We start from the raw sequence: 21,399 nt of genomic DNA, 5'->3' as shown, positions 1-21,399 counted from the left end.
AAGTAATTCCGCGATATAATTCTAGTTTGCATCGCTCGCGTTTCCTAATTAGCGCAGATTGCTCCTCGACAGCGTTAATTCCTCTTCAACTTCCTTTTTCCCGAGTAAAAGGAAGTTCTTACGTAGGAATGACGGGACGTTGTAAGAAACACTCCTTTAACTTCTCTTTTTTTTTTTTTTTTTTTTTTTTTTTTACCATCGCCAAGCCTGCGAGACTCTAAGTGAAAGTACGCCGTGAAAAAGCGCTCGATGTCGCTCACCGCTCGGACGTGATGAAATTAAGAGGCTGAACCGTATTCCAGATGCGACGCGAAGCGTCTTCTCATCTCCTCCCTGTTTCTTACTCTTTTATCTTCCTTAAATCAACTCTCTCTCTCTCTCTCTCTCTCTCTCTTTTTCGCCTCGCGTTGTTTCATCTCTGCCGAAAAATTCCGTCATTGTCGTGCTTCACGTGCAATCGTTTGCACCCACCTACACGCTTACGTACAAACGAAGGAAACGAGAAAACGGGCACAAGCGCGTGCAAAAACTTCATCAGCTTGGCGCGTCTGATTTTTTCGTCGTGAAAATTCTCTCCGCAGTTTGTTCTGTCTTGGTTTAGAATAGATTATCGTATTAATTGTTCAGGCATTTTATGTCAGGCGTATTGTATTTCAAGTCGCAAAGAGAAATCGATTATTTTCAACTATTATTTCATTATGAAATTACGCGAAGAACGAATAAGAGCAAATAGTAAGTAAAGCAATGAATAAGAGCAAAAGATGAATTTTAAGAATTATAAGGTTTTATTGCAAACGAAAGTTGTACGTATAGACGCCTTTTGAAAAAAAACGGTACAAATCGTTGTGTTGGGATCGCTATATTTTCCGGATGGGTTGTTGTACTAGCACAGGAGAGTTCTAACATCAGATAACATTCAACTGTATTCGTATCCTCTGCCATCGTCGACGGCGACAAATACGACTTTTTTTCGCGAAGTACATCATTCCGCTAGCCATTCACCGTCCTAGTCCTATATATATATATACAGTTTCGAAAGATACATATATCTTTCGAAACATGTACACAGCTTTATTCGTCCTCGCGATATCCGGCGCATTTCGTTCTTGGCAGCAACCCTACGGTTCCACTTTCCCGACGAATTGCTTGATTGAGCAGAACGCCTTTTCCAACATTGTGACCTATTTCGATTCATTTTTCAGGTCGAGCGAGAAATGTCTTGTCTGTCACATTGTTCTTCAAGTCGACCATTTGACACTTAGTTTTTAAAAAATAGTTTGGTGCATTGTATTCTGCAACATTTGCAGTCAATGAAAGATTCTCGATAATTTCGACTGAGAATTATAATTACTCGTAATTAAAGATCATTTATTCGATAATTTTTCGTACGAAGAGGTTATATAACGATCCGCTTGATCTCATTTTAATGCGCAGAGCCCTGTATTTTGTGACAGTCGTGAATTTGTTTCCCTTCTACATCATGCAGCGTTTATTCGAAAATTGTGAAAATTCAAATGCACTGATAAAAACATCAAAAACATTTTCGACCTGCCATTATATTGAAAATTGGAGTCCCCTTTACAACGACCCCTCGAAACTCACTATACCACTTTTTTCCCAACGTTTTTATTTTATTTTTAAAATTTTTGTCGTTTAACTGTAATATTCAGAGTTGAATGAAACAGCGTGGGAAAAAATTGTGCAGCAAATTTTAAAGGGTCGTTGCAAAGAGAAAGTTTCAATCTTCAAGACCATGGTAGATTTAGTCATGGACGAAAAACTTTTTAACATTTTTACAGACGTTTGAATTTTTACAATTTTCTGGGAAAAAGTATTCTCAGCTTTCCCATCCGCCACGCGTAAAATTATCTTCAGAGAAGAAAACGCGCTGGCGACTGTCAAAGTAGAGATAGTATCTTGGATTGTCAAATGATCGTTTTTTACTTTTACCGACAATTTTTCATTGTCATTGCTTAGTTATGCTCTTCACTGTGTATCTTCAAATGTAATAATTATCTCGGAACGTGAAACGCTAGAAGGACTTGTTTTAAATAGATATTGCTTAGTCGTTCGTCGAAATTTTGACAGACGCGGAATAATTGTGGTGGATATACCAAGCGTAAACTTCGTATTATAAATCACTGTCGTCAATAACATTGATCTTTGTCATCGATTCTGGCGACGAGCACAATGGCTGATCGGTCAGGGGTTCAGCGGAAATTTGGCCGGTTCTGTCCATTTCTGAGGTGAGATCCTGTTTATCGGTTGAGACAAAGCGACTGAATCTATTCAAGTAGCTGGTGCATGCTTTCGCTATTAACGCGACCCCACCGATGAGCCATCTGTCAACCTCAAATTTCGTACGTTCCACGGTGGTTGTTCGGCAAATTCCAACACCGTCTGCGCGGACAATACCTCCGCCGTTTCTCCGTGTTTACCAGAGAAGTTTACTCGAGCAAGTGGAAAGCTTCGAGTTCGCTAGCCTGTCGTGTACACGCTAATGATTAAAGCTTAACATTGTCTCCTCTCTAATTCATCTTCGATAAGAGTTACAATCATCATCTCTCGCTGAGCCTAAACCTAACCCAAACTAGATATCTGTCTCTTTATTAAGACACTGACACAACGTGAGTTGTGTCAAAAAATCGCGGATAAATCTCGACTATCGATCTGTCGTTTTTACGGATATTTTCACAATTATGAATAACATCGATGGGGGTTGCAGGCGTAATAAACAATTTTACCTCTCTTGACCCGAGCCGATTTATTTCAGGATCGTGGTAAGCCGAAAATGGTATATTTGCGTTACAGTACCTGAGATGGTTGAAAGCTTAACTCGTAGCGATCGTATATCATTTCACGGTAGCTAACCTTTCCACCCTCTTTCCCTCGCCGTAACTTTCCTCTTTCTTTTTTTTTCTCCTTAGCTTCGAAAAGAAGCTTTATGAGTCTGGGATATTAGATTCGACCGAGCTTTCTCCCCCTTGTTCCTCTCCTCCCCCTCCCGTGGTAAATCTCGCTTTCGCGAAATGGTCTCTAGTTAAACCTAACCCGCGAAACTCGCGTTACTGCCGGATAGGGCGAGTGTATTATAATTTCGCGACAGCGTCAAATGCTGTGCAAACTGCTGTCGAATTCCCGGCAAGTAAAGCTCGCGATCTAATGGATACCAATGGTTGCGGCATTGCGTTGCTCTCTCTCTCTCTCGTTGCAAATACCTAATGTTCCGGCACGGTGCATGCCTAACGGCGATGAATTCTGAAACGCGGGCCATCGATACAACCTTTCCTTCAAAACGTACCTATATACATTCGATACACGCTCGCGATGGTGAAACTTTATCAATTTGAAATCAAGCCAAAACACACTAATGATGCCTCTCTTAGCCATTGTTACGGTAACTTTATCGTCCTGTCCTTGCAATAAATATCAGGCGGCGAAACGAGGCAACGTGAGGGAACGTGTAAAAATGGAAAAAAAACCGAAGCGAAGGGCGATATTTCGACGAGGGGGAAGAGCAAGCGTTTTTTTTTTTTTTTTTTTTTCACCCGGTTAGAAAAATATGACCGCCCTCTACGTCAAACCGATAATGGCCGCCGAAAATTGCTGGGAACCGGCGTGTGTAAATGTCACGCGGAGTCTTCGAAAAGAGCAGAAATTATGATGTGGCCGGCGCGTGTGTTAGCCTATCCCTCCACGAGTGCGAGAGCAGCTCGTTTCGAGGAGAGCGTTTATTTTGCAATGGCCGTAGATAAATATTCACGGCCGCGGTTTATCCTCACGGCTATAACGTGCTACGGAGCTCGTATCCGTGTTACACGGCGAGATAATGGACCGGGACCATGGCGCGTGTAACCACCTACGCTGCGTACAATGCGATTTATACGAATCATAAATAGACGCGTCCTGTTCGTTGATCATAATTTCGACTGCTCTCCGCCTGCTCTCTCTCTCTCTCTTTCTCTCTCTTTCTCTTTCTGCCATCTGTCCGTCTCTCTCCCTTTCCCCTACGTACGAGCAAAAGTGAGAAAACGGAGAATTCGTGTTTTATGCTGCTTTCAACTTCAGCGCGCGCCATGTTGGCGATCGTTAAGAAGTGAGTGGAGAAAAATGGTAAAGCACAGACAGAGAAGCGTTCGTAAATCCGGCAAACGTGTCTCGAATATTCTCGAACATCGAGGTGACATTTATCGTGTGCAATTAGAATCATTTAGTCGAATGTATTCCCTTGTCGCGTTTGAAATGAGCAAGTATCGAGATGATTAATCCATTAAGGAGTCGGCATTGATACATTTATTATGTAGAGATTAAATATAAGTAGTACTTATTTAATAACAATGCTAGTGATTAAACAATAGATAATTAAACAGGGAACACAGATTAACAACCTAATCAATCTGTTTTTTACTTGCTCGACTCCCTCCTTTTTCAAAAAGAAAAACATTCATACTTTCTTTCTTTTCATGCGCTTAACAAGTCATACGATAATTTCCTTTCTAGCCAATTTACACTATCTGGATTTCATTAAATTTCATATACAGAAATACGGAATCAACGCAAGCATAAACCTGACTTCTCGAAATGACATACAAAGAGTATTAAAATATCTCAAAAACATAAACTACTACACACATATCTAATGGCACCGTCGTCGCTAATGACCTCGCTGTCGATGCGACATTAAAGAAAAATAGAAGAAGAAGAAGTAAATTTCATATAATCACGTCACAGTCAGCAATATTTTAATATTACGTGCAATATTTCTTAAGTATGCGAAGGTAATGTACTTTCTTTTAGCAGAGATACGATGGGGCTATGTAAAGTTTCGAATCAGATCCGATAAACAAGAAAAGTTATTTCAACTTGAAAATCGAATGAAATTGAAGGCTCGAGGGTTGAGAGGTCTGCCCGATTGATTTCAATATTCATAGGGACAAGATCTACTAGTTGGTGTTTTAATTGGATCTCGCGAAAGTTTTCACCTCTTCTTCTTTCCCTCGTCGCCGGGAAGAATTAACGAAGCGCTGTCCACTTGGAATATAGATTAACCATCGGACAGATTCCTTCTAACGCGTTTCCAAAGGGTTTTCAGCCGTGGCCGATCGGAAATCGACTTTGCAAACACCTCGCTCTGTAATAGTTGATCGATGAGACGCCATTATATGGCCGGTCTCGATATTCATGGACTTGCAGTCGCAGTACACAGACAAAACAATAAAGTCGATGGGGCGCGCGATCGATCACTCGGGGATCGTATCCAGGCGCGGCGAAAATATTTTTGCCGGAGATTTTCAGATTGCCAGCGACACGTGGCGAGGATTTTGGTTATAACGAGGCAGCTGTTAGCCCCCCAGCTGGCCGGCAAAGTGTTCGGGAACTTTTTAATAAAGGGGCAAATTGACGACAACACACTTCGGAAAGAAATATCTCGAGAGCAATTCTTTTTTTTCTCGTTCTGGCTGGGTTCTACGTCCCTTGATTCATTCTCCTTGAAAGTTGGCCGCGTTATTGAAACCTACTTTCCCGCGTGTCCCGTTTCCTTTCGGCTTTTAATAGAACACGGCGATTACTTTACAAGCTAATAGCCCGCGCCTCTCGATCAATTGATCGCGACAGTGTAAAAGTACCTGGATCGTGGCCAATTACCTAATTAGGATCAGGCAAATTTACGCGGGTTCACAGCCGACAAGTTCTCAAACTCGATTCCCTCCGAAAAAAATCATAATTTTCGTCATTCTCGTCGCGAATTATGAATTTGAATTTAATTTGAGTCAATAACAAGAATTTTTAAGGAAAATATTTTTTATTTGTTAAATAAAGTGTGAAAACATGAAAATAAACTTTGCTGTCTGATTCTTTATAATTTTAAGAAACTGAAGCTATTTTCTAACTTTTAAGATAAGGTTTCTTCCTCGGTGAAAAAATTAAAACAGAATCAATTTTGCACCAGAATTTTTCCCAGCCAGATTTACAAGCCTTATCGGACCTTAATATTTTGTCGATAAGCCATTTGCTTAGATAATAGCTCTAATACGTCTTGGCATAATTTCAAACAGTCTTGAGCAGAAATCAGGTGGCATTTGATTCCATTGTAGCATGTAGTTCCACTAGTGAACTAGGAGGAGATTTGTATGTGCCTTGAATTTTTTTCAATATATCCCATAGATTCTCGATGTGCAGGCCAATCTAAGATCGAAAATGCCTATTTCGGATTCCGATCATGTTGAAAAACGATTTCTTCTACAGCGAAGGGCATATCTTGCATGTAATTTGGCAAATGTTTGTTTAAAATGTCTTTATACATGTATTGATTCAAAATCCCTTCAATTTTGTGCAATGGGCCAACACAATTTGCCGTCATACACTCCCATACGTATATACGCATATTTTATGTTATACGTATATATTTTCACGTTTTCATACTTTATTTCACAATGAAGCATATTTTTCTTAAAAATTTTTCTTATTGATTCAATTTTCCGAAGCAAGAAACGGACAGCCGAGTCGCAAGATCTCCCCAAATATTTCGGCAAATAAAATCCGTCGGCCGATCGCAGCAGCTCTTTCCCGCGGACCTATTTTCGAGAGAATCGAAACAGTATCGGAGAACGTATACAACAACGTCGGCCAGAGCATGAGAAATTGTACGGGGAAAGAAACGAGGGTGTAGCACTGTAGCCGAGTATATAATGCCCGTGAATATGTATCTGTTTCGCGTACGATGCAGCTTGCAACGGCGGCGCTAAACCATGGCGCTGACAAATACAACTCTATGGCGTAGGTTTATACGTCGCGTCGGATGGTAGTGCATCGCGAGTAGTCGGATGCCTGCGATCGTAAAATCCGGCGTCCTCGCTCGCGCGAAACTTCCGGAAATGGAAGCTCCGGGTGATCTTCAATTTATAGAAAGGGGCGAGGCCGGGTGGAGAGGCTGTCTCCGATTTATCAGTCGATATTTCAGCCGGGCGGCCACCCGGTTTTATTAAAACGGCTAAATTATTAACGAGGAAGGCCCAACGATATTAAAACGAACGGAAGCGCAATCGGTCCGCTCGGCTCCGCTGCGCTTAAATATTGCTTTCGAAAATTTGATCGGAGCGTTAATTATCAGATACCGAGTGGAGTATCCAATATCAATGTGTTAATGCACAAACATTCGTCCCTCGATCTGTTTCGATTATTTGCATTAACGCCTGGCTAGGCTGGCACGCTGAAAGGCTCGCGCGTTAATACGCGTAAACCTTGTACGTACGGGCATGTATGGTCAGCCCCAAGGGAAGATTGAGATTTATGAGCGCGTAGTGCGTCGAGAATCTCCCACTGGGAAATAACCAGCGGTCAGTTCGGTCTGTCATTCGTCGAATAATTGATGCACCTGTTCTTCGTTGCATCGTCGAAATCTCTTATAAAGAGAGGGAGGAAAGATTCCTCCGCGAAAGTTTCACTTTTTTCGGGGTGTTCAGGTTTTCTTGTTCTCTTTCAAATTCAACGCTGTTACTCGACCGAACCTTCGACTAAGTATTGTGTTTCTCTTCTTCTTTACCCGACGGGCGAGAGAGCATTTGTTCTCTAATCCGGTAACCAAATTGGCATTTTTGACAATGAATACTGACCCCGTTCTGGATTTAACTGGATACTGTAAACACGAGTACTATCAATTTCGGATGAGCGAGTTGCTTTTAGGAAAATAATGAACGGACAGTGAATAATTAAAATGGGCATTGTACTTTTATCGAGCTTCCCAGGCACGTGCAAATTCATCTGTGACGTGGGCGCAACACGCGGCGAATATTCATGACGTTCCATTCTCTTCGAGGCTTCATGTCCCATTCTGAAGTCGTAGAAAATGACTGCTGCGAATACCTTAAGCCTCGAAGCCTTCGGTCAAACGTCTCCCCGATACGCAAGCACGTAATAGCTCGCGCTTTAGCATTAGACTTGTCCGACAAGAAAAAAAAAAAAATAAGAAAGGAAAAAGAAAAATAAAAGAAACGTACTTTTCAATTTATTCTCTTTGAATTCGAGTCGGCGAAAAATTTAGCAAAATTCGTAATAACCGAAGAACCAGTCGTTAAAAGGGTTCTCTCATCTTTCATCGTCAGGCAAATGAATTGCCGCGCACGCGTTACGCAAAAAGCAAACATAGATCCACATCGCGAAAATATGGGTTAGCTGCGTAGATGGACAAAATGTTCACTTCTGTGCGATTAATCATACCGCCGTTTGCATAGTTTACGGGTAAATTATAATTACGAGCTTCATGGTATTAAGCCAGTCGAGAGTCGTTTACGTTGATGAAGAAGGAACGGTGCGGCGTGTTGAAAATCCGGTATTATTATGTTCATTTCTATTTGCCTTTGTCTGGCCGTACATTTATCGACGTCACTCGCGGGCTTTATTTCAAGATACCGGATCGCGGATACCATCGACCTTGTTCCTTTTCATATACGCGCGCATAATCACGCGCACACGAGCGGAACGCGACCACGCGTACGCAAACACCGGCTTGCAGAGAACAACGGGAGTCGCTGATGATAATTTATGTCGGGACACGCGATCGTTGTCGCGCGTAGTTTCGAAAGATTTACACACTCTCCGACACGAGTGTGTGTGTGTGTGTGTTCCTCGTTCTCGAAATTTCGAGTTTTTCGATCAGCAATGAGTCCTCGACGAGCAACGTGATGCACTTTTTTTTTTTTGTCAACGGTACTCGAGAAACTGCAAATAGTAGCGCGAAATTGCAAATCGCGCGAGAAGGTTCAATGATCGACGATCGAAACTGTAATTTCCCTTCGGTGGTAATTTTCATAATGTCCCGCGCGTTTTCATTTAGACCGTGCAGCGTGCGCGCTCCCGCGTCCACGCGATTAACGTAACTCGGACTCGTAATTCACGTTTCCGGCTGAACGAGAATATTTGAAATGTTTTAGCACGTCGCGTGTCCCTCTGGCCGCTGCATTATGCATTCCGACGACGTGCGTACTCTTGAATAAAAACATCGGCGTGAAACCGCGTTAATCGTTCATCCCTCGTTTCCCATTCAGATGAATTCTCGTAAATTCCAGCGGTCGCGTCGTTCAAATTTTCTACCGCTCTTTCTTCTTGTCGAACGATGACATTAACGTCTAATATTGTTAACTTCAGCAATTTACCTTTTCGATAACCGTTGAAATGTTCTCGAGAACGAGTCGCCGCGCCAAAGCTGTGTATACATTCCGTTTGGTTAAAATAAGTTAAAGGTTAACGGACTGCTTTGCCAGTGAGAAACAACGAAACCAAGAACGTCAAATCATGGAACGACACAAGAAAAATATCCGAGTCTCGGACACAGCAAACTCAGAGAAAGAAGCGTAGCGAAAGTGTTAACGTTAAAAGGGTTGCTTGACCAACCGCTTGTGTCAGGAGCGTGTCGACGACAGATAAAGGGAGGAGAGGTAGTACCTAGAGGTTCGATAACGATTGCCACGTAAATTAGTCGCGAGACCTAGTTTTTCTTGCGTGCACGCGCGCGCAGCGCACGCGTGTACATGCAACAGACAGACGCGAACAGCAGCAGCAGCAGCAGCAGCCAGCCAGGCAGGCAGCCGTTATAAAGCACGCGCTAGATTCAATGAGTGAAAAGGCTAGATGGGCGGGATGAATGGGAATAAAAGGTAGACGGACAAGCACGTGGGACCGCGAATTAACTGCTGAAAAGCCGGGTATAAATAAAACCCGCCGCGCTGTTTCCGAATGCGAATTGTGTACGCGCTCGGCGCTCGGTCGTCGTCGTCGTCGTCGTCGTCGTAATTCCTCTCGTCCAGTTCGTAAAATCGCCCATGAATATTTTACGACATTGCTCCCGGTTGCAGCAGTCTCCTCCTCGACACTGCCTTTCCCCTTTTAAATCGTTTTTTCCCTTTTCGAAAGAACCCTGATTTCTCGGTAGTACGCTGGTTCGTTCGTTTTTCAACAACGATCGATATCTCTCCGATAATTAGAGTGCACTGGTGCAAGACCTGCCCTTCATCTCCGTTTGAATTCAAATTCAATTCGTCAGGCGTGGATTCGCGGTCGTTCTACTCGAGCAGCGTGGAACAATGTTTTCTCGTGAGGCACGTTCCGCTGCGGCAGTGTTGCCAACGACGGAACAAAGGCAACGGGGCAAGAGGTTCACGCAGCGCGGGAAAGAACTCGCTCGAGTTGCCCCGAAGGATAAACGGTCGGCGAAAACGGCGGGCTTTGTCTCACTGAGGACTTGGTGCGGCGACTGGCTCGTAGTTACTTCCTTCCTTCCTTTCAGGGAGGTTTCTGATTACGTGCCTACCGAGAGAAATCCGACGAGGTGCCGGCCCGGCTAGATTAATCTTGCCAGACTCGTTGCGCTCCAGAGATTCATCAGCTGAATTTACTTGCCTCCGATACTTTTTTTTTTCTTCTTCCCTTTTTTTTTCTCAAGCAAGATTCTTGTATCGCAGCGAACCTAGATTAGGGCACGTGTGCACAGGGTGGGTAATCAATACATATTGCCATCTACGTCATTATTATTATTACGCGTAGCGAAAAATGTTTCAGATAAAGTTGAACGGTTTCGAGAGGAGCATATTTCGATGATACTAGTTTTCTTGTAAGTTAACGTGTAGAGGACATATGAAGGTCGTTAATGGTTTTTTTAAATGGAATTATATATTTTTTATTGCATCAGTTGATGCACCTTGATATTCTTTACAAAAAAGTATTAACCTATTTATGTTAATAAATCATTAGTTTAGGAGATATTTTAATTTTAATTTTGTAAAATCTATGCGTGTAAGACAAAGACAGTATAAATATAAGAATACTATCCTTCTTCTTCCATGTCTTTCATTACAAAATTAAAATTAAAATATCTCCTAATGATTTTTTAACATAAATAGGTTAATACTTTTTTATAAAGAATATCAAGATGCATCAACTGATGCAATAAAAAATATATAATTCTATTTAAAAAGACGTTAATGACCTTCATATGTCCTCTACCGCCACCTACAAAAAACCTAGCATCATCGAAATATGTCCCCTCTCGAAACCATTCAACTTCATCTGAAACATTTTTCGCTATGCGTAATAATAATGACGTAAATCTAAATGGTACGTGCAGTACGTGGTGACCCATCCTGTATAACTGCACGTGTACGTGAAAATATGTAGATAAGGTGTAAGGAAAATAGGATAGGTAAGATAATACTGGTTAGGTGTATAAGTAGAGCGAGAAGTATAGCGAAGAGAAGGTTTCAAAGAGTTTCAGATAATTCTCGAAGCAACAGATTCCATAAAAATCGCAATCGAAGCTACGATTCGATAGCCTGTTTCTTTTCTTTGTGCAGGTTTAAAGTCGCATCGATGTCGAGGTCGTTAGCGACTCGGTACTCGTAAATTCGTATTTTGTGATACAGATTTCTGTCTACTAAGAATTGTGTGGAGTGTTTTCTTTAGGTGTTTCTGGGATGTGGAGAGCGGTGAAGCATTTACGTCAGATGTGAATAATTTTTGGCATTTGTTGCAGAAGGGAGGGTCCGTTTTCTTAGATAAGATGTTCGTGGATTATTTTGGTGTGTGCTGTTCTTAATTTGGCTAGTACAGTGTCTCTTTTTTTCTTTCGTCTCGAGCCGTACACGCGAAGCTCGCGACAGAGGCGGTTTTCTCGCCGCCACGGGGGAAATATGGGTTCCGTGGGAAAGATGGGTGTGACGTGCCGCGGTCGGGTGATACAGCCGAGGTTTACACGGTTCCACTTTATTCGCTTGATGAAGTGCCACGCTTGCGAGAACGTACCGAAACTGGCGAACGATCCGTGCCAAATTCACGACCCAGATCGATCTTGGAAATTTAAGGCTGCTGCCATCGTTAATGAACGATCATCCGTGTGCACAATATATGTACATCACTCGTGTACGGAGGTGGCTATCGATCGAGCACCGAGCTTCATCCTACCTACCAAAATTTGCATGCACTTTGACAGTTGCTAATCCTTCGGACGCGAACAGCTGAGCAACTGATAAATTATTGACAGATTTAGACGCTGGTACTCTGATGGGAAAAGAAAATACACGATGTTTCATCAAAGAAAGGCCACCTGAATATTGTTTCTATTGGTACACAGTACGAAGATCATTGCTGACGTAATTTAAACTGATTGAAGAGACGAGTCGGATGGAAAGAACTATTTTTTTTTTTAAAATGTCATTTTTTAAATGATTTTTTTTGCACTTAACAATTTTTGACGTATGTTCTAAAGAGATCGGTAGCAATTAGCCATAAAGTATTCGACTAAATTTTTCGTAACTTTTTTAAAGCCCAGCGGCTACAAGTTTCAAGCCATCAGCTTCAGAAGTGTCGCGATAATTTGTCTCGGATATTTTATACTTCGTTATACAGAGATAACGAACGCACTGGTGTCTGTTGGTAAACGTAGCGGAGATGACGAATGCCCGCGCTGGGAATATTTCAATCGAACAGGGACAAATCCTGCGCACGAGTGTCGCGCAGAAACTCCACGAAAGAAACATGAAACATTCCCTCGCGGAATGTCTTTTTTTCAACGCGTCTGATGGGACTCGAGGGCTGGATGAAGTGAGTTATGCGATGTTATCCCCGCAGCACACGGATTTCACCCTGTATCCCCATTCCCTTGTTCGTTCGGCTCTGCTCGTTTGTGCTCGCCATCTGATATTCGTGTTCGCCAGCGCGAAACAGTAGGACCGGCGCGTTCGTGCCAGAATCGACGCGAAAGAACATTTCACACGGGAGGACAAGAGGTTACGCAGTGGCGTTGACCTACCGTACTTACGATTTTTCCACGATTTCGCTCTACTTTCTTTATGACTCGCACGGCCGCCTAACTCTTTCCAATTTTCTCCCATTTGGTTGGAACAAGTTTCTCGGAATCAGTTTCCTTTGTTCCTTACACATTTGTGTTTTTTCTCTGATAGATTTACCATATTATTACCACATTTTCACGTTAAGTTTTTTCATGAAATGAAATCACTGTAAAATAATTATGTTTGAATAACATGTGATTGACAGAAGATGTAATTGTTGAATTAGAATTCGCTTACATAAGGATCTGTCTGAAGGATCTGCAATTTTTTACGAATTCTTGTATTGTTTATGTATGCAAATTGGAAAATGCCTTTCAAACAAATTATCTCACTATCAGTGTTTTTACATTTCACGCGTACGTTTTATTTGTATTTTTGTAAAATTTGTTTGGCTAAATATAAATGTAGACGCCTTTAATTTGATTTGAGAAACGTAAAGAGGACTTTAAAACAGTTAAACGACTTTTTTAACAATTTTCTAAGGAGTTTCAAGGCAGTTTTTACAATCAGTTTTCACAAGATAATAGCTATTCACAATTAGTCAAATCAGTATGTCAATCAGTATTTATGGAGTAGTGTTGAAGCCATCAAGCTTAGTACACAACGTGGGTTGTTCTTCGAATCCCAAGGGAAGTACACGATCGACACCAGTCGCGACTGTTTGCAACAACGTCGTCTTTTCGTTTCTAATTTAATATCGTGCTAAACATGAAAGGTAACTCCAAGCTTAATGTTTCTCTTCGACCTCGTACGTTACGTCCGATCTACCAAAACCGATCTATGCTCGTTCTACAAAAAACTGCGAGGTCTTTGGAAAATGAAATTTTCCTGCCCGCATGGTTGCTCGATTGTTCCATCGGTAACGATATTTTGTCTAGCTCTTCGGCGGTTCGTTCGGAATTGGCCGGCGCGAGCGTATCGGTTTCGAGCGTTGCGTTTCGATTCGAACCGTAGTTGCAACCGTGCGCTGTAACTACAACTGACATCTCCATTTCACCTCGATAATCCTGCAGAGTGTTCTTGAAATTGAAAGAGGGGGAAATTTCCGCGATAAATGTTTACGCTGGTAGGAGCAACAACGCGAGAATCGTCTGCTGGCCAGATAGATGGACGATGCTGGCGCGGATCTGCTTGAAAACGACGATACCGATCCCCTGCGATGCGGTTATCCTTATTTGCGTATTCAGCTTTCGACCGCTATCGCGTTAATAAACAAATAAATAAATAAATAAACGGCAAAGTTTCGGCAGATATGGCATATTAAGTACGATGTCTGGATCAAAGTGAATTTTCAACGAGAGCGACCGAGCCTGTTAATTACTAAACGCGATACACACACACACACACACACACATTATATGTATGTATATTTCGACGGCCGCTTGAGAACAAGCTCGTGAAAGAGGACTTATCGATGCAGAAAGCGTGATACAAAATCGTACGGTAAATTGGCAGCGTGTAAGTGACTACGAATTTATAATTGGAACGTTTTACGTGCGTCGGTGTGTCGTGCCTGTAAGCACGGTGTGATCGATAATGCAGGCGATAATTGAATATGAGATTGTGAAATATCGAGCGTGGAATTTTCGTTTCGAAATAAAAAAAAGGCAGTAACCCTTCCGCGTGTCTGCGCATTCAAATTAATTAAAAATAATTGGAAAATCGAACGTTCTTTCTTCCTCTCTTTCTTTTTCTTTTTCTTGCTTTTTCGTTCGTAGCTCATTTGTTACCGACAATTTGCACCGACACGGTGCAAACAACATGTGTTTGCTAGAAGCAACTTTGTAACAAGATTTATAATGGGAGTAGGTACATCTGATCTGTAGAGCGTTTTAATTACCCTGCAAACGTGTCGAGTCATCGTTATCCCTGAAACATGATAAGTGGAAGATCAAAAGAGCCTGATCATTACCGGTCAACAAATTTTCAATTTATTGATCTACGCAGCCGCGTTTACGTAGAATTTAGATTTCGATCTACGGTCAAAGTGATTTAGCATTTGAAAGGGGCAGAGTCGCGGCAACAGTAGTGTAAATTATTGTTATTTCGCGGAGTGAGGATTTTAACAGTGAGCAGATAGCCAGGGCATCTAGTTGTGTACCTAAAACACACTGACTTTACTACCCATTGTCTTTCTATTCAGTAATGTGTGCACAGTGAGCTGGAGCCTAAGATAACAACTTGAGACGCAAAATATATTGGACCTCGTAGACGCGGTGGTACATTCGGCGTTTATGAAAAGTAAACGAAGGGAATGGGAATCATAAAAGCGAATCCAAAAAAAAAAAAAAAAGAAACACCGAAAATGAAATTACGCTCGACGAAAGATGAAAAAGTAATAAATAAAGCAAATACACATATATACAGGCAAACGGATATTCATACGAAATTTTTGCGAAACTTCCGGGGAATAATGGTATGTTGTCGTTGTGAAAATTCATAAAAAATTCCACGGAACGATGAACACTCGTTTATTTTACAAGAGCAAAAAAAAAAAAAAAAAAGAAATCAGAGGATCGACGATTTCACTGGTGATGAATCGCAATAGCAGCGTGGCGCGGGTATTTTTTTCGGAAAGGTTCGCTTGACAGGCTCGCGGCGGGTATTCCTTGCGTGAATATCGATCTGCTCTCTCCCGTGTCTCGCTTCAGCAAATTTACTCATGGCGTTCCATCATCTTGTCGGACCGTGTTCTCCATCGGCTTTCATCAACTTTGAAATCGTGTCACCGGCATCGGCATCCCTTTTCATTCCATCCGGTCTAGCTCGCCCCTCCTGTCATTTATACCGGCACTTCTAATTAATCCAGGGACACTTTACCCACTTCTTTGCCGCGTCTCCTTTGATTTCGTTATGTTCTCGCACGCCAGCGTGTCGCGCGATCCGCACTCAAATTGAAGTCATCCTCGCGAATCCTCTCGTAATTGTATACGTATATCTATGATCGAAGGGGTAGCTTCTCGTTACACTATTCCCGCGAGGGGAATTTCGAACAAAACTTGATTGCCCCTCCCTTGATTGCATCGCAAATTTAATCGATAATAAAACGCTGGATGGAATCTCCTTTCCTTCGTCAGGAAAACTTCTCGTGATTGTTTAACCAATGCTCGATCTATCGATCTTCGCCGAAAGTGATTCAGAATTACGGGCTTGCGGATTAATTCACCTTAATCGGTCTATCGCGCGTTTATCTCGTTCTCGTCGAACAGCAACGATATGGCAACTGGTGAGATTGCCGATGTTGTTCCGAAGCGTCGCACTAAGTGGGCAACATTTGACAAAAAAAGTTAATTCTCTCATTTTCTTTCATACTTTTTTATATTTTTTACATTTTCATATTATATTTTTATATTTATATTTTTATATTTATATTTATATTTATATTTATATTTATATTTATATTTATATTTATATATTTATATTTATATTTTTTATATTTTTTTATATTAATAAATGTTCACCAACCTCGAAAATGAAAGAAGTTAATAAAAAATAATAACTTTAGTTAGAACAGACATATAATTTACACGAAGCATTTTAAAAATCTGGATCCTCATTTTATGCTGAATATTTTTCTACGACGAAACGTGGTTTTTCTTGATGAAAAATTATACTTCCCGTTGACAATTGCAGTACGTAATATTTTTAAAAAATGTTGAACGGAATGAAGAAGATTGAAAGATGACACGGCGCGTGGATTTAATTGCGGGACGCTGGTTATACTGCTAATGTGAAACTTTCGAACGTTTTGTAGGTGGAATACGTCGAACTGGCAGAGAGAAAGAGAGTGAGTGAGAGAGAGTTAGAGAGAGAGAGAGAGAGAGACAGAGAGACAGAGAATTTCACGCGACAGCGTTAAATCGTTGCGGGTACGCGACCAATTTTCCTTTTGTTATTTGGTTCGGGCCAGTTTTTGTCAGCTTAGTGAATTACCTGACAACGCTGAAATTAACTGCCTGCGGCAAAGCATTACGGCGATTTACTAATTTCAATTGCAGAGCACCAAAAATTGGCGTGTATAAATTCGCGCGATTTAAATTGAAGAGATTCCGCCCTCCGCGTGCAGGGTCGCGCGCGCCTTGCTTACCGAAATAAATCGTTCACCATCGTTCGCTGCCCTCCCCCGACTAAAAATCGAGCGCGGTTATTTCGCTGAAACTGTTGCTCTGCAAAAGTAATTATCCGCCTCCTCCCTCCACCCGTCTCCAACCACCCGTGTAATATCGCCCGAATACGCGAAAACGTTCCAAACGCGTTCGAACGAGCGGCGATTCAAACTTCAAAGGAATAGGAAATCGGGTAATTTATGAGGGACAGGCGGTTTCGATAGGACACATTTTTCGTCATTGCCTAGCGAGAAACGAAATTGGCCCGAATAAACGTTATTCGGAATTATTTGAAAATCATCGAGATCGAGATAGTAATCACGTTACAACGATAACTGTGTCTGAGAGCGCGGCGACAGTGCACACCGTAGCAACGTCAATTAATATTACATTCCTTTCATTTCGAGCGAAAATAATTGCATTGTGGCGGGGCATAATAAATCGAAGTTTCGCAGGACCGCGGCGGCTAGAAACAGGTCGGCTGTAGTTGGCATTAATTAAAAGTTCACGATAATTGAGGGCGATGGAACTCGCAGTTGCAGTTGCGAACGTCAAACGTGTAAACGGAATGGCGGACGTCGGCGAATTTCGCGGATTTTTGGCCCGAATTCGTTAAAAACTCGATTTCACCGGTTGCCACCGATAATTGTATCGAGAACGGGCATGACGCCGTGCAAAAATTGGCGCGAACTGGAGCGCGCGCGATTAATTAAAATAACACATCGTGTCAAGGACGTGCGTGTACCATTGTAATTGGTCGCGCAGGTTTGGTAATTAAACTTTTCAATGGGCGGCAACCGAAATTTCCATTTTGCACAGCCTACGAGAGCCGATCGTGACCGACTTTGTTGCACGAATTCGATATAGCTAAACACATAATGATGAGAAATTACCGATAATTTGGTAGAATCTACTTGGTTCCATTTTAAACCTTCTTAGTTCGATTGTCTCATGTTCGTTCTTTTCCAAACATATTTTTACATCGTGCCAACCGGTGGTGACAAAATCAGAGTACCTTGATTCTCAAAAATTATTAAATTTCAAACGTCTGTGAGTACGTTGAAGAATGTTTCTTGTAACTTGAACATGAACGTGGTTTTGACGATTGAAATTACGATCCCTTAAAACTTGTACGATTTTTTTTTTTCTTTGCAATTTCATTAAACTTTGAACATTGATCGTTTAACTCCAATGTTTAAAGTTTAACGAAATGATGAAGAAAATTATCATACAGCAAGATCTAAGGAATCGTTATAAATAGGAAACTTTAATCTCGAAGACCGTGATTTAATCATAGATAAAATTGTTCAATGTTTTTACAATTTTTTTTTAAAGAAAAGAATACTTTTCCATTTGCTTTCATGGTGTTTAAATGTCTTGAAAAAAAAAAAAAAAAAACAAACAAACAAACTCAGGTTAGTGAAAACGTTTCAAAATGAGACCAAGTACGTAGATTGTTATATGACTTAAATAACAATTTAAAGTATCAATTTTATTTTTCATTTAAAAATAGTAAACAATTGACCTCACGAAAACAACTTATGTTTGCCAGAGTAGCGATGGTAACAGACTCGTAAAATTTTGTTTCGAAAGCTGAAATGTCTTACAAAACGTTACATACCTTGCTTTCATTTGTATTCTACTAACACTCGATAAAATATCACCAATGTTAAAAGTCCATATGCGCGTACAGTTTTGCTCATCGCTGTGATTTAAAACAGAGTCAAAGTTTTATCACTTGTAAAGTTTCACCTCTAAATTCGTTTCTCGCGGAAATATCTTACGTCTGAATTCGAGTTTCTCCTAGATCTCTGGATGTCGAGTGACGCTTGGTTGTTTTAACTTTGGCGAAACCAAGACAGATCGGTAATCCTTCGGCCAGCGACTTAAATGGGAGGCTCTTAGCGAGCTACGGATATAGAAACCGGGTTTCTATTACCCGGCCGTGTCGAGATCTTAGCCCTCCCCTCACCCGCCAGCGACGTTATTCGGAAATTGGAAAATATATCTTGGCGGCAAAAAGGTTAACTCGATATAATCGGTTGCGAGCGGCCGCGGTCGAGATTTTTCCTGGAAACTGCTTACGTTTGATTTATCGTAGATGTACGTTTTGCCACGTTCTGGCAGCCGTGCTACCGGAATTAGTATAGTATCGGGTGGTAGCCTTGCCCGTGGTGCCGGTATCTGGCGCGCCGTGGAATATTTATCACGATTTCCGGGCAACTCGATTAATTGCTGAAATATAGCGGCTGGGCTCGTTCCGCTCCTTATCCTTCGCCGGGTTGATCAAGTAGTTTCTCAGATAATGGACTGTGAAGTCCCGATGTGACGTAACGAGCCAGAGTAATAAAGGAAAACGTCACTTTGAGTTATGGGTTTTGCAACGTTTTGCAACAAAACTGGAAGATCGAAGAACGTGTGCACCGATGTGAAAAAAAAAAGGTGCTGAGCTTCGAGATAGAACAAATTCTTCGGGAAAGTACAGGGTGGAAAGAAAAATTTGTCTGTGAATTCTGCACTTTCGAGCTGATGGAAATACATTGACCTTGAATTCCAAGAGCAAAATTTTTTTTTACATTGTATTCTATTTATCACGAAGGTAAAACTTTCCCAAGGAAGCACAGGTTGCAACAGTTCCCTTGAAAAATGGCAAAAAGGTTTCTTAATCTGCGTACTAACAGCGACTTTATGGTTCTGGATTAGATTTTACAAAAATTTAATTTATCGTGGTTGTGGCGTTAGTGCGAATTTAAATAATCAAATGATAAAACTAACTGTTAACATTATGTTAAACATTGCGTAATGTAGATATCCACGCGTCCAGAATCATAAAGTCGCTGTTAGAACTCAGTATCAAATGATCGAGAAACGTTTTTGCCATTTCTCAGGAAAAACTACGGTTCCTTGGGAAAGTTTGATCTTCGTGATGAGTAAAACACAATGCAACAAAGGAAACAAGAAAAAAGAAATTGAAATTCTTTCACATGCATTTCTGAAGGTGTAGAATTCAACTCTCCAACAGCCACGGACAAACTTCTCCTTTCACCCTGTACGATAAAAAATAATCGACGCAGTGAAGTGGAAAACGTCGAAACGCGAAACTTCTGATACATTACGCAAGCAGGGTGACACTTGCTGGCCTCTTTTCGGCCTGTTTCGTAAGAATCTCTCGGCGACGATAGGACTCTTATTCCGCATGGAGGAAATCGACGGATAGGAGCTAGCGCGGCGACCTAATAGCAATCTCGAACGCATCGCGATGAAACATGGCATTCAAAAGAGGGCATCATAAGCTGCAAACATTTTTCTCTCGTCCGCACGACTGCATCCCCTTATCGTACATTATTCTCTCCTTCGTTTTTCCGCTCTCTCGCGCCGCGAGCACGCCCCCGCCGCTTATCTGCTCCTCTCACTCGCCGCGCATTTCTCCGACTGTCTAGCCACTTTTCTCGTTCTTCGTTCGTCTCTGTAGCTTCCAGCCGTCGCGCAAGAACGCGCTGTTCGAGGAAAATCGCGGCCAACTCACCGGTTACGTGGCACCGATTTCGTTGCATTCTCGAATTTCGCGTCCCGCGTGCAGGCACGATCGAGAAAGTCTTGGTGAAATGCTGAAGAATAGTTGATAATTTCTAGAATAGACGGTACTCTCGCCTGAAATGAAATGAAAAAGAAATTGGAATAAACGTCGGTGCGAAAAATTAATCGTTTCAAAGTACGATTAATAGTTTCGAAGTGTCATACTGTACGTGAGTAGCGGCTTATAATTTCTTCTTTTTTTTCGATTACGCGAGGGCTTTCTACGTGTCCTCCTTGAAAGAATCGCGTACTCTTTCAAAGATTCTCCGGAACGTGTTCTAACTTTTTCACAAGCATTAGTTTTCAATTCGTAATTCGTCTCTGTCGTTGATAGTTGTAGCATAAACAATATTCGATATTGGAAACACTGATCGATTGGAATAGTACGATGTCATTTTTATTGCACTGTATTGGCTTTGCAACTCTGTTTGCTGATAACGAAGATGTGTAATTGTTACTTGTCCAGTAATGTCTCATGACGAGATAATTGTATATAATAATAATAACAATAATACACGTAGAGAACAGGAAGACAAATAATCCAATGTTTACGTACAATATGTTAACTCTCGAAGCGAAGAAATTCGAAACAAAAAATCGTCTATAACTTTGAAGCTATTAATCTTTTCACCCGTGCTTATCAGAACCTTTTTTCTTATGTTTCGACGAGTATTATCTACCCTAGAAGCTACGAACCCTTTCTTCTATTCACCCTACAATATACAGAATAAAAGTTTTGTCCAACTTTTCCAAACTTTTGTTGCTGACGTTTCATTAAATTGAAAAATTCCTTTTCGGAGAATTTTCAGAGGAATTGCAAAGATAAAGCTAAAAGATTCTTCGCTCCGTAGATTCTACTTTTCCTTTTCTCCGTCGCG

General features: G+C 41.4%; 2 protein-coding genes across 5 annotated transcripts in view; one reads left to right on the top strand and one right to left on the bottom strand.

Moving 5' to 3' along the window:
- Positions 1-2,239, bottom strand: part of LOC122528826 — a 35,725-nt gene extending 33,486 nt beyond the window's left edge. The window contains exon 1 of the mRNA XM_043654361.1: positions 2,143-2,239. Within this exon, the coding sequence (XP_043510296.1) occupies positions 2,143-2,239 (97 nt within the window). The remainder of the gene's footprint in view (positions 1-2,142) is intronic.
- LOC122528818 (glutamate receptor ionotropic, kainate 2) overlaps positions 1-21,399 on the top strand; it is a 296,492-nt gene that overhangs the window by 27,829 nt on the left and 247,264 nt on the right. The window lies entirely within an intron of this gene.

Source organism: Frieseomelitta varia, unplaced genomic scaffold, assembly GCF_011392965.1.
Source record: "Frieseomelitta varia isolate USP_RPSP 00005682 unplaced genomic scaffold, Fvar_1.2 scaffold_263, whole genome shotgun sequence".
Taxonomy (NCBI): Eukaryota; Metazoa; Arthropoda; class Insecta; order Hymenoptera; family Apidae; genus Frieseomelitta; species Frieseomelitta varia.
This window is presented reverse-complemented; position numbering and strand designations above follow the sequence as displayed.